The sequence below is a fragment of the Carica papaya genome, chromosome 6, assembly GCF_054855325.1.
Source record: "Carica papaya isolate Zhongbai chromosome 6, ASM5485532v1, whole genome shotgun sequence".
In the NCBI taxonomy this organism is placed as follows: Eukaryota; Viridiplantae; Streptophyta; class Magnoliopsida; order Brassicales; family Caricaceae; genus Carica; species Carica papaya.
Window position 1 is genome coordinate 17,839,335 of NC_142314.1, and position 13,166 is coordinate 17,852,500.

Consider the following 13,166-nt stretch of genomic DNA (forward strand, 5'->3'; position numbering starts at 1 on the left):
TGAGAGACACTCCAGACACCCTCATTTGGAAATTGAGTAAAAATGACAAGTTTTCCATAAACTCTTTTTATAATAAGATTGCTGATTTTTGGGACCGGAACAACACTGATAAACAATTATCATTCCCGTTTAAAGCTATATGGAAAACAATGACTCCCCCCAGGACTGCTTTCTTTTCATGGGAAGCAGCTAAGGAGAAAATTCTGACTTTAGATAATTTGATGCAAAGAGGTAAACTTTGGTCAACAGGTGTTTGTCTGCAAATGCAACGCTGAAAGCTGCAACTATATTCTGTTATAGTGCCCCTTCTCTACATATTTATGGAATATGATCTACAGCTTGATAGGTATTAATTGGGTAATGGCAGACTCTATTCATAGAGAACTTTTGGCTTGGGAAGATCTACTTTCTTACAACAAAGCTGCTTACCTTATCCCCCTCTCTATTTTTTGGATCTTGTGGAAGGAGAGTAACAACCGTGCCTTTGAGGGCATTGAAAATACTTTTGTAAATATTAGAAATAGATTGTTACACTATTTTGGTTCTTTACTCTTCGGTCACAATTTACTATCTTTAGAGGATATTGGAGTTGTTGTTGATATACTAATTGACATGTAACAACGATTTGTATATGGAGTGGTACCCCCTTGGTACCTTTTAATTCGAATTTTCTTATTTAAAAAAAAAATATATGTTTTGGTTGGAGGCAGACAAATCTTGGATGTTGCATTGATTACTAATGAAGTTGTTGATGATCTTGTTAACAAGAAAGGGGAAACGGTTCTATGTAAACCGGATACGCAGAAGGCCTATGATCATATTAATTGGGGTTTTGTGGATTTTATGCTCTCTAGGATAGGTTTCGGAGCCAAATGGAGAAGGTGGGTTAAGTCGTGCATTTTAACATCCTTTGCTGTGATGGAAAATGGTGGGTCTTCACATTTCTTTCATGCTTCGAGAGGCCTAAGACAAGGAGATCTACTCTCTCCACTTGTTTTCATTGTGGTTATGGAAGCATTGAATAAGATGATGGTGAGAGTTAGGGAAGGTAATTTGTTCAGGGGTTTGCACGTTAGTAAGGGTGATAGAAGTGAAGAGGTAACTCATTTGTTTTTTGGTGACGATGTTTTATTGTTTTGTGAACCAATGAAAGAGGCCATGTTAAACCTGAGATGTATATTAATGGGATTCCAGGCGATGTCGGGTCTTAGCATTAACCTTTCCAAATTCGAAATGGTTTAGCTAGAGGAGGAGGATTAGGAGGATTTGGCTAAGCTTCCCATCGATACTTGGGAACACCTTTGGGTGCAAACTACAAGGAAAAAGCGACTTGGGATGCAATGGTGAATAAGTTTGAGCAGAGGCTTACAAAATTGAAAAAGGGTTTAGTTTCTAAGGGGGAGGGAGACTGACCCTTATAAATAGTACGCTATGTAATCTACCCATCTATTATCTCTCCCTTCTAATTATTCCTATAAGTGTTGCTAAAAAGCTTGAAATCCAATGCAGGTTCCTTTGGAGTAATTCAGATGAGCACATAAAATATCACCTGGTTGCTTGAAGTGATCTTAAGAAACCAGTTCATATTAGTAGGCTGGGTATTAAATTGTTGATTGAGATAAATCAAACATTATAAGAACAATGGCTTTAGAGATTTATGATAGAGGAAAGGACTCTTTGGAGAAGAATTATGTTGACTAAAATATTCTGTTGCCTCATTAGTATAGATATTTTTCATTTATAATTTTTCCTATAATGATGTAATTAATTAGTAAAATCAATTAAAATTTCTACAATAATATAAATTTCTTATTTGTTGATAGGAATTTCGTATAAATACCCTATTTGTAATATCATAAGGTGTATGAGAAAATAAAGTTAATATTTTTTCATACAAAATTTACATAGTATCAGAGCCAAAATAAGAATGTTTTGAAGTTATGATTTTAAGGTTTTTTTCTTAAAAATCTTAAAATAGCACATAATACCTAACTATCAAGATCTACTTTCATCACCACCCTAGATGGAGCCATAGCCTCACCGTTGACTTGTCTCTCAAATCCGGTGGCCATTTTCTGCACATGTGAACCATAGGCATGGCCAGCAACAAAAGTGCATGAACCACATGCGACGCTAGCGACGGTCGTCGAAAAAGTCTATCCAGCCTGAATCACGTTGCACCACTGGTAGAAAGTTTTGATTAGGACGGATCTGGCCTGATCACATGCGATTCGAGCTCGTATTGCACCTCCCGACTCCGACCTTCACACGACTATCGCGCATTCGACCGATCCGCTTGTCTGAGCATTCGGCCACGTAGTTCAAGCCCTTTTGTGCACGAAGATGACCTAATGTGGCCCTCCTGCACGCTGAGCTGCCCTGATCTGCCCATCCGCGCACTGAACCGAGCTGCATCTGCCTGTTAGAGTCTTCCACTATGCTGTTCTGGCCTTCCGCGCACAGAGACATTCAGAACTAGCCATTTCGCAAACTACCATTTTCTCGTCAGATGGGGATCTTTCTGGTCATCGCCTCTGGGCTCGTATTATATTTATTTGTTTTAGCCTAATTCTACCGTTTTCAACCTTATTGGTGATGGTTAGAAGATTTGGTCTTTTTCTGTGAGATTAGGTACTAGGTATTGTTCTCTCACTATCTCTAGTTACTTTAAACAATGATAGAAGTAAAAATATTAGTTGTTTCTAGTTCAGATAACCTTGCATCAACGTTTGGAGCCTTTTCAAGCGAGTAGATTTAAATTTTGAAACGTATTTTATCTCAATTTAACCATTTATCAACTATTGGTGCATCCAAAATGGTAAAATCAGACATTGGTCATCTCCCTGCTATTTGCAATTCTAATACTTGGATTATAAATTTTGGAGTGAACAGACACATGACAGACTTTTTTAAAGACTTTTTAACCTATTTTCCTTATACAAAAAGGAAAAATATTTGTATTGTAGATGGGTCATATACTTCTGTATCTGAAACATGTTTCATTAATTATACTCCCACTATTACTCTATTTTTGGTCTTCCATGCGTTTAGTTTTTTTGACAGTGTTATATCAATTAGTGCCATCACTAGAGATTTTAATTGTAAAATTAAAATTTTTTTCTGGTTATTATATTCTTAATGATCTTCAAATAGGGAAGGTAATTTGCCCTGATAGACTGCAAGATGACTTATATATTTTAAATAGAAGTCAGAATGTAATTGAGAATCAAGGTACATTCAGGAATACAAAAGTTAATCAGGAAATTTTATAGTTACATTGATGGTTGGGACATCCTTATTTCTTTGCTTTAAAAAAATTATGTCCCAATTTGTTTAAAAGAACTTTCATGAATTCCTTATTTTGTGATGCATAAGAATTAGCTAAATATAAAAAAAGTTCCTATCATGTGAGTAATTATAGAAGTTCTACCCATTTTTTAACTATTTATTATGATATTTGGGAACGTATTTATAATATCTCTTTATCTGGTCATAGGTGGTTTGTTACTTTTATTAACTGTTGTACTAAACTAGCATGTATTTACTTGTTGAAAGTAAAAAGTAATGTGTTTTCATACTTTCAGTCATTTCATAAAATAATATGTACACAATTCGATGCTGAAGTTAAGATTTTAAAAGTAGACAACAGTACATAATATATGGACGGTGCATTTCATGCATACATGGAGTCTAATAGGATAATCCATCAGATAGTTGTCCCTGCACAAGTGAATAAAATAGTGTGACTGAAAGAAAAAACATACACATATTAGTGGTAATTTGGTCTCTTATGTTCATCATGAATCTATCGAAAAATTACTACGGAAATGTAATTTTTTTAGCCACTTATCAACAGAATACCTTTGAGAACTCTTGATTTTATAAATCATTTCGAGATTTTGTAAGGAAAAAATTCATATACTGTTTCCTCAAAAGTATTTGGATGTGTTTGTTTCGTCCATCCTATAAATGTAGGCAAGTTAGAATAGAAGACTTTTATTCATTGGATAGTCCCTTACTGAAAAAGATTACAAGTTTTATCATCAGTTCAAGTCCAACGCCTCTTTAGGGAGAGAATGAGAGGAAAAATGTTATGCCCAGTTTGTTAACTTTTGACAGCCATATTCAGGGGGAGAGTTCTAGTTCGGAAGGTCCCATTCAAGAAGATAATGTCGGACGCCTGCATAGAGCATACTTAAAGAGATATTCAAGAAAAAATAAGACAAAAAAAAAACCATCTTGCAGTCTGTCGTAGGTCAAGAATCTTTCTCAATTCTTAAAAATGCTGGTGAGTTACATTTACTTTGTGATTCATCTGATAAACTAATTGCTCTTAGAAAAAAAATCAGATCTTGCAGTAAGCACCTTATGTTTAATTTTGTTTCTTATGACTCTCTATCTCACTTGTATAGAGATTTGTTTTATTTGTTTTCTCTGTGTTTATTTCACAGGATTGGAGAGAAACTCTACGAGATCCCAAATGGAAGGAAGTCGTGATTGAAGAAATAAAAATTTTGGCAAAAAATGAATCCTGTGAACTTGTTTCATTTCCAGTGGGAAAAAAATGTTTTGTTGCAAATGGGTGTTTATTGTGAACACAAAGTAAATTGGTCGATTGAAATGTACAAAACTAAAGTGGTGGCTGCAGAGTTTACTCAGACCTATGCAGTAAACTATCAGAAAACTTTTACACCTGTCGCGAAGATGAATATAATTAGAATATTGATATCTTGTGTAGTCAATTTTGATTGAAATTCACAACAATTTGATGTGAAAAACACATTCTTCAATGGAGACTTAGAGGAAGAGGTATACATGAAGATTTTTCCTAGATTTGAAGATGAAAGAGCACAAGAAAAGGTTTACAAATTAAAAAAGGTCTAATATTGGTTGAAACAATCTCTAATAGCATGGTTTGAAAGGTTTAGAAGAGTTATGATCTCATTTGAATATCAACAAAACAATACTGATTGTGAGGAAATATGAGAAAAAAAGAAAGATATTTATTTCTGAACTGATAATATATGGTATTATATAGTAGGTTACAAGAGAAAAAAATATGAAACTAACTCTTTCCTAAATAGGACACTAACTCATGATGAAACCTAACCTCCTAATCCCTCAATTTATAAGATTTTCAATTAATTCTCCTAATCTCTTGCCAGCATATCTATATCTTGACACTAATCATACTATATTTATTAAACATAACGATAGTAAAATTACTTTTCTTATCATTTATATAGATGACATTGGTGTGACTGGAGATGATATAAGGGAGATGACTTGATTGAAAGAATTTTTTGTTTAAGAGTTTGAAATAAAGAATTTACAAATATTGCAGTATTTCTTAAGAATTGAAGTTATCAGATCTAATAAAAGAATCTTTATTTCTAAAAAAAAGTATATCCTATACTTATTAGAAGATACTAGTATGATGGGTTGCAAGTCGGCAGAGTTCGCTATTGAAAACAATTACAAACTACAAGTGAGAATTGGTACATCAATAGACTGAGGAGATATCAGAAATTGGTTGGAAAACTCATTTATCTCTCATATACCAGATCTGATATACCATATGCAGTTAGTTTGGTGAGTTAATACATGCATGATCATCACAAGCCTTCATTAGATGTCGCTCTTCGCATATTACAATATATGAAATATGCATTAGGATAAAGTTTGCTCTTCTCCAAAAATAACCATTGTAAGATAGAAGCATTTACAAATGCTAATTGGGCTGAATCTCTAGATAAAATGAGATTAGCTACTGGTTATTGTACCCTCGTATGAGGCCACTTGGTTACTTGGAAAAACAAGAAACAGAATGTACTTGCTTGTTCCAGTGTTGAAGCAAAATATAGAATAATGACGCAAGAAGTATGTAAATTATTGTGCTTGTAAAAACTAATAAAATAATAAAAATTGTTCAAAGAAGATAGTTTATCTTTATTTTGTGACAATAAAACAACTATTAGCATAACTCATAATGCAGTTCAACATGATCGGATAAAACACATTGAGATTGATCGATACTTCACAAAAATGAAAGTGATTAATGGCTCTTTGTGCCTATATCATGTACTTTTTAGTAAAGAAATGACAAATATCTTTATTAAAAGATTTTGCAACAATCTTTCCACAACTTAATATGCAAATTGGGCATGTGTGATATCTTTACACCAATTTGAGGGGGAGTGTTAATTAGAATATTTCATTGTCTCATTATTTGAGATATTTTTCCTTCGTAATTTTTTCTATAATAATGTAATTAATTAGTAGCAAATAGAGTTCTTATAATAATGTAAATTTTCTTATTCGTAGATAGAAATTCTTTACAAATACTTGATTATAATATCATAAGGTGTATGAAAAATAAAATTAATATTTTTTCTCAAAAAATTATACAAATTATAATAGATAAGTTTGGGGTGGAGAATAAGGGGTGGTTCATAGGTGGGTCGCTTAGATCATATGGGAGGAGGCTATGGAAGAAGATTGGCGGTGGCAAGGAGAACTTTCTGAAATGTCTCATCTAGAATGTGGGAAGGGGAAATAGAGTTTGCTTTTGGATGGACAGCTGGATGGAAGGGGGGAATCTCAAGAATCAATACCCATAGATCTTCTCTATTGCCTAGAACAGAGAGGGCAGTATTAATGACTATTACAGTGGGGAGTCCAAGGGTGAATGCGAATGACTAGCTTTGGTTTCTAGTAACTTTAATGATTGAAAAATTTGTGAGTATGAGAAGCTGCTATGTACTTTATCTAGGATTGCACTTATTGGTGAAAAATGACAGTCCAAGATAGATGCTTACGAATGATGGTTCTTTTATGTAAAAGTCATGGTACAGGTGGCTAATCAAGAGAACTGATGATATTGAGTTGTTTCCTAACAAGCAAATATGGAAAGCAAAAATCTTTCATAAGATATTTTTTTTTTTGCCTGGGAGGCCATTAGAGGATGCATTCTCACCATTAATAAATTAAAATAAAGAGAGCAGGTGCTGATGAATGCATGTTTCATGTGCCTGAAGGTAGAGGAGAGCTGTAACCACTTGTTGTTGTGGTGTCCCATTGTGTTTGAGCTATGGACGTTGGTGTATAAGGTGTTGGGGATTAATTGGGTGATGGCAGAGACGGTCAGAGAATAGTTGTGACATTCCAAATACTAAATACAACATAAGAGAGTCAGATATAAAAACAGATTACAAATGCATTTAAAATAATTATATGCAGTAGAATAAATAGTATAAATCCCTTATAGAATAAAGTTTGAATTCCAAATTTTACATCACTGAGGCCAAAAGTTTAGCAAAATATAATATACAAGCCTCTACTACAAAAATAAACTCATCAGAGTGCGGAACAAAATATGCACTCGTAACAACTCAGGAATCCACGGGATCCTCAAAGAATTTAATGCGCAAATCAACGAGCAGGTCCTCACTATCGTCTTCATATGGGGACCATAGAAAGGGGTGAGTTTCATAAACTCAGTAAGGAAAATAGTATTTAAACATTATTAAAATTTTGAAGGTACTTAAACTTTTAAAACAATATACCGTTAATCGCTTACCGTCGAAGATCATCGCATCGAAGTCTATTTCAATGATAAGAAAACATTTTCATTTTTTTAGAAAATCATTAATATCAAAACATTCATATCAATTATACATAAAATAGAGAAAATCAAACGAATATGAATCATGCTATGACTTCTTATTTTGTCTTTTACCTATTCGTCGCGCGAAACCGTTCCGACCTATATCTACTGAGAGCAATACAACTTTCCAACTACTACTATGCAATGACAAAGTTCTTTTTCTTTTAACACATTTACGTATTGTTAAACCACAACACATTTATAGGTTGCCAAAACATGACACGTTCTACGACAACGGCCGTGCTAACTACAGTGGTTCTACATGTAAACTATAGTCGCGGTTGTACGTCGCCACAGTGACCCCTACAATCACATCGCGTAACCACTCTCGTAAGAGGGTACGCCGTCATTCATATGGAGCGGGTACTCTCACATTGTTTCAAACCAAATGGAGAAGAAACAGTAGCCTAAGAGAAAATAGCCTAACAAATTATATCATTTTAAATGTCATAGATAAACATTACGGTGTTAGGTCTACATGTCCGTTTTCATAAAATATCCAAGTCACTTAATGCAAAAATTATATTATTTAATGCATTACAAATATTCCATTATAGCCGTACCGTTTAATAAATTTTCAAGCTTTAAGAAAATAGCCGTCCGGCTGGTTGCGTGCGCGCAGGCACACGTTTGATTGGTTGTGTGCTCGCGCATGTGAGCGGCTCGTGGGGCCCGTGCGGGCGGGGAAGTTTTTCCACAGTTCTCTCTTTTTGAGTACGGGTTTTTGTCAGTAAAAAAAATCAAATGTATTCAAGTGAGATTTTCTCGAATGTATCAATAAGCTAGACCCATGCTACGAGTTGTTTCATGCCCTAAATAAACTCGAACACTCAAGAAATCCGTTGGACATGCGGATTCACATCTCTTACACCCAACACAGTCCTCTGTTCTTGGAGCGGAAGCAATTTTCTTAGCTTTACATCTGTCCCAAGGTATCATTTCTAATACATCTGTGGGGCATGCTCGGACACATTGAATATATCCTATACATGTATCATAAATTTTTACTGAATGTGACATAGGATCTATAAATTTTTGAATGTCATAAATTTTCAATTTAGTAAACTTGTAAATGAATTATATATTTAAACACTAGATGAATCAATGATTTATTTTACCAGAAATTTTCTAATCGATTTATTTCTGGATCAACTAATAAGAGAAGGCCAAGATACTTTGATTTCTTACGTTTTCACAAATCTAATCTATTAGGTTACAACGTATTATACATGTGAATTCTCAAATTGAAGAATATTATCATTAATGCTGTTTTTCTCTATTTTTTTATGAAAATTAAAAGTTAGTGATAAATTTACATAAAAAAAATAATTTAAGTAAAATTCAAAATTATATAGAAATTTAAAACATCGAATTAAATAGTTAACGGCCTTAGGGTCAGAATAAAAGGAGTTTTACATAACCATAATTAAGCATGAAGGTACCGGGGTGTTACAATAGCTGTGGGTGTGGGGATTTCTGAGAAGCAGGTGTCTATTCAATGATGTTATTGCACTCACCATTTTATGGATAGTTTAGAAGGAAAAGAATAGGAGGGCGTTTGATGGCGTTGATGAGTCTAAAGGTTTTAATATTAAAACACAGATGGTTTAGGATCCTCGTGTTTTTGTTGATGGGTCAGTCATCAATGGTCATGGAAGATTTTAGACACTTTTGTTTCATGAAAACTGAGCTGTAAGTTGTTGTATATGGGTTGCACCCCGTTGGTGCCTATAATAATACATTTTACTCTTTTTATTTGGAAAAAAAAAAAGAATCGCGAGTTTCTCAAATTTATCTTTATTGAGTACATTGCTACACAAAAAGACTATAAATACTATCATCCTCCCACTAAGAAAACATTTGTTAGTATGGATTTTACCTTTGAAGAATTTGAATCATACTTCTCTTTACTCCTGTTACCTCTTTAAGGGGAGACTAGAGAAAGCAAAGAGTATTACACATTTTTACCTCCTTCCCTTGTGATAAGGATGACAAACTGAACAATCTAGATCGTAGTAGACTATATAGGGACAATTTGATAGCTTACTCCCGCAAATAGTGTATTCAATTTCTAAAGAAACAACTGGTGAGTTAGACATAATGGGGGTAGAGTCAACCATCCTAAATGAATAAAGGAGCCCCTAGTAAACTTAAACAATAAGTTGGAAGAGGTGTTGCTTCTTAGAGAGAGAAGTTGGCAGAAAAAAATGAAGCTTAAGTGGGCCAAGGAAGGGGAAGACGATACTAGATTGTTCCATGGAGTTGTGAGTGGATGTAGAAGGAGAAATGCTTACAAAAGAAATTGAGCTTGGCTTGGGGGGGTAGAAAGGAGAGAAGAAAATAAAGCTAGGGAGATTACTCAATATTACAGGAGCTTGTATATTGAAGAAGAAGCGTCTTGTCCATTTATTGAAGTTATTGATTGATACCCCATTCAGAGAGAAACAAAGGAATGGATGGAGAGACCCTTTGAATTGGAGGAAATGAGGATGGGTTTTTTAGGGGTATTTGGGACATATAGAATGATAAAGCTCTTGGACTAGATGGATTTGCAATTGAGTTTTTAAAGCTATGTTCAGATATTGTAAAAACCAACTTAATCAAAGTGTTTGACCAGTTTATTTGAATAGATCCATTTGTAAAAACATGAACTCCACCTTCATTACCCTTGTTCCACAAAAGGATAAGTTTTCAAAGGTTTTAGATTATCATCCAATTAGCTTAGTGATTAGTGTATATAAAATTATTTCTAAAGTTCCCTCCTTTTGACTAAGTGAAGTTTTAGACTACACCATCTAGACTTAACCAGAGTGCCTCAACGGGAGGTAGACAAATCCTTGATGCATTACTATTGCCCAATAAGGTGGTGGAGTATACTCGTACTTCAAGAGATCGTCTAGTTTTGAACTTAGATTTTAAGAAGGCCTATGGTCGGGTCAATTGGGGCTATCTAGATTGAGGGATGGAGCAAATCGATTTGATCATAGGTGGAGAAGATGAATTCGAGTATGTTTATCTCATGTTCTCTCATAGTGATTGTCAATGAGAAACCCGAGATTGGTTTAGAGCCTCAACCGGAGTTAGGCAAGGTGATTCTCTCTGACATTTTCTCTTTTCCTTGGCAATTAATATATCGAGTAGAATGTTGACTAGTGTAATAGAGACCAGCTTAGTGAAGGGATTAGGAGTGGGCATATAGAATGTGGAGGTATGTTATCTACAAGTTGCGGATGACGTGATTTTGTTCTTAGAATATGACAATAGGTCCATATCTAACATATTTGCTCTCATTCATGTGCTTGAGCATATCTCAGGATTGAAAATCAATATGGGAAAAAGTGGATTTGTTAGAGCAATGTGGGAGATGACATGGTAATCATATAGTAGAATCAGTAAGTTGTACAAAGCTATCATGACCATTACATGTCTAGTAGTTCCATTAGATTGCAATCCTAAGAGTAGGATTGTGGATAAAATGAGAAGATTCGTTTTGATTGGAGCGGGCGAGAAGCATAGAGATCATTTAGTTCGTTGAGAGGTTTGTTATCAATCAAAATGTTTAGATGGGTGAGCATTGGGAATCTCAGATCGAAGAATTTATCCCTATTAACAAAAGGACTATGATGCTTTCCCTTGAACTAAAATCTCTATGGTACTGGATGATAAATAGTATCCATGGAACTGAAAGAGATGTTTGGGATGTCTTTGCAAGAAGATACACAAGTCACCGAAGTCCTTGGAAATCCATTTCCTAAATCCACCCTTTGCTTATCCCGTTCAACTGCCTACATGTGGGAATGGAACTAGAGTTTTGTTTTGGAAAGATGCGTTATTGAGGGATCAACTGCTTGCCATAAAGTTCCCTAGGCTATACCGTTGTATACCACACACACTGCCCATGTCTCTTAGCTTCATTGTTAATGCTGAGGAAAGATTATCTTGGAACTTCACTTTAATCATAACCTATTTGATAGGGAGACTTTTGATTCTTTGACCTCAATAACCACGTTACAACCAATACATATTACTTCCTGACTAGCTAAATGGTCATAGACTCTTGAACCTTTTGGTTTATTTACATGTATGTCTTTCTTCACTTACCTCATTAATAACTCTGGTGTTAGACAATTTCATGTTGTCAAGATATTTTGGAAAGCTATGGTTTTTTCAAAGGTAAAGGTATTTCATGGACTGCTATGAATCGAAGGCTTAATAACAAAGACTCACTTCAAATCAGTTGCTTTCATGTGCTTTGTCTCTTGAGGTTTGTGTTTTTTGTTTCAAAGATGGTTAGACTCATTTCCACTTGTTCCTACATTGTTTACCATGGTCGGGAAGTTATGGGCTGATCTGATGAATCAGTTTGGCTCAACTGGATGGCACCTCTTACAATTGATAGTCTTATGAATTCCAATATCAAGGGGGTTAAGGTAAGAACATAAGCTAAGGCACTATGGCAATATGCTACTTTTGGAGGTCTTTGGTATGTTTGGCTCGTAAGGAACTGTAGGATTTTCCATGATCAAGTTATGTCGTTCTATAAGCTAAGTGAGAGGGTTACTTTCGTGGTATCCCTTTGGCCAAAAGCATATTAGCACTTCCTGAATCTAAGTATCTTAGAGCTCTAAGATACTTTTCATTTTGCATGCCCTTTTTATTTATATGTAGCTACTTTCATGAATTATGTGACTAATATATATGCATGAATAGAGAACCATATGAATATCAAGAAAACATCTTTCTCTCATCTGGTTTTACTATCAGTTTCAACACTTTTTTCTTGTTTATTACTACAAATCCCTATTTACCTAGGATTGGTTAAGTGCCATAACCGTTTTTTCATTATGTAGCCAATAAATTGGACTGGGAAAAAATCTTTTTACCTCTCGTTGATGCTATGTTGTGAATTTATGCTTTTTTTAACACAATGATAGTGATTGATGGCAATGTAACAGTTTATCTAACTATGTATCTCTATGTTAATCTTTTTTTCCAGTATTGGTTCATTTCATTGGATGGATCGGGCTTCATCATCATTGCCATTGGGGGCAAATAATAGGTATTAATATGTTCCTTTTCCTAAAACTTAAGCAGCAATTTGATTACTAAACATTTTCCCGTTCAAATGGAAAACTTTTTGACTTACTAAAACTTAATTCAAGTGGAAAGATCTTGTATTGTATATTTCATCTTTCAAGTGCACAGTATATATACAGAGTTTTGTCCTAAATAAAAAGGAAAATAGCAATCCTAGAATTAAGAGAAATATGAAAAATAAGGAAAGAATAAGTCACATATCCATAAAATGGTGATTCAGTATCAAATCATCATTTAATACTCATTTGCTCTTCATTATGGTTATGGAATTCCTAAATAGAATGATAATAAGAGCCAGGGGATGTAATTTATGTAGAGGTTTCAAAGTTGGAATGGAGGATCAGACTGAGGAGATTATACATCTGTTCTTCACTAATGATGCTATGCTTTTCTATTAATAAGA

At 34.4% G+C, this 13,166-nt stretch overlaps 1 protein-coding gene across 5 annotated transcripts in view; it reads left to right on the forward strand.

The window, feature by feature from the left end:
* The window catches only part of XRCC2 (homolog of X-ray repair cross complementing 2 (XRCC2)), a 68,056-nt gene that overhangs the window by 20,986 nt on the left and 33,904 nt on the right, over window positions 1-13,166 (forward strand). For 4 of the 5 annotated variants that reach the window (XR_015821576.1, XR_015821577.1, XM_022040858.2 and 1 more), the window contains exon 5: window positions 12,663-12,725. The exons of the other annotated variant lie outside the window; for it this stretch is intronic. Coding sequence is in view for 2 of the 4 variants with exons in the window: in XM_022040858.2 (XP_021896550.1) it covers window positions 12,663-12,725 (63 nt within the window). In the remaining 2 variants the exon portion in view is untranslated. The remainder of the gene's footprint in view (window positions 1-12,662; window positions 12,726-13,166) is intronic. 5 annotated transcript variants of the gene reach the window in all.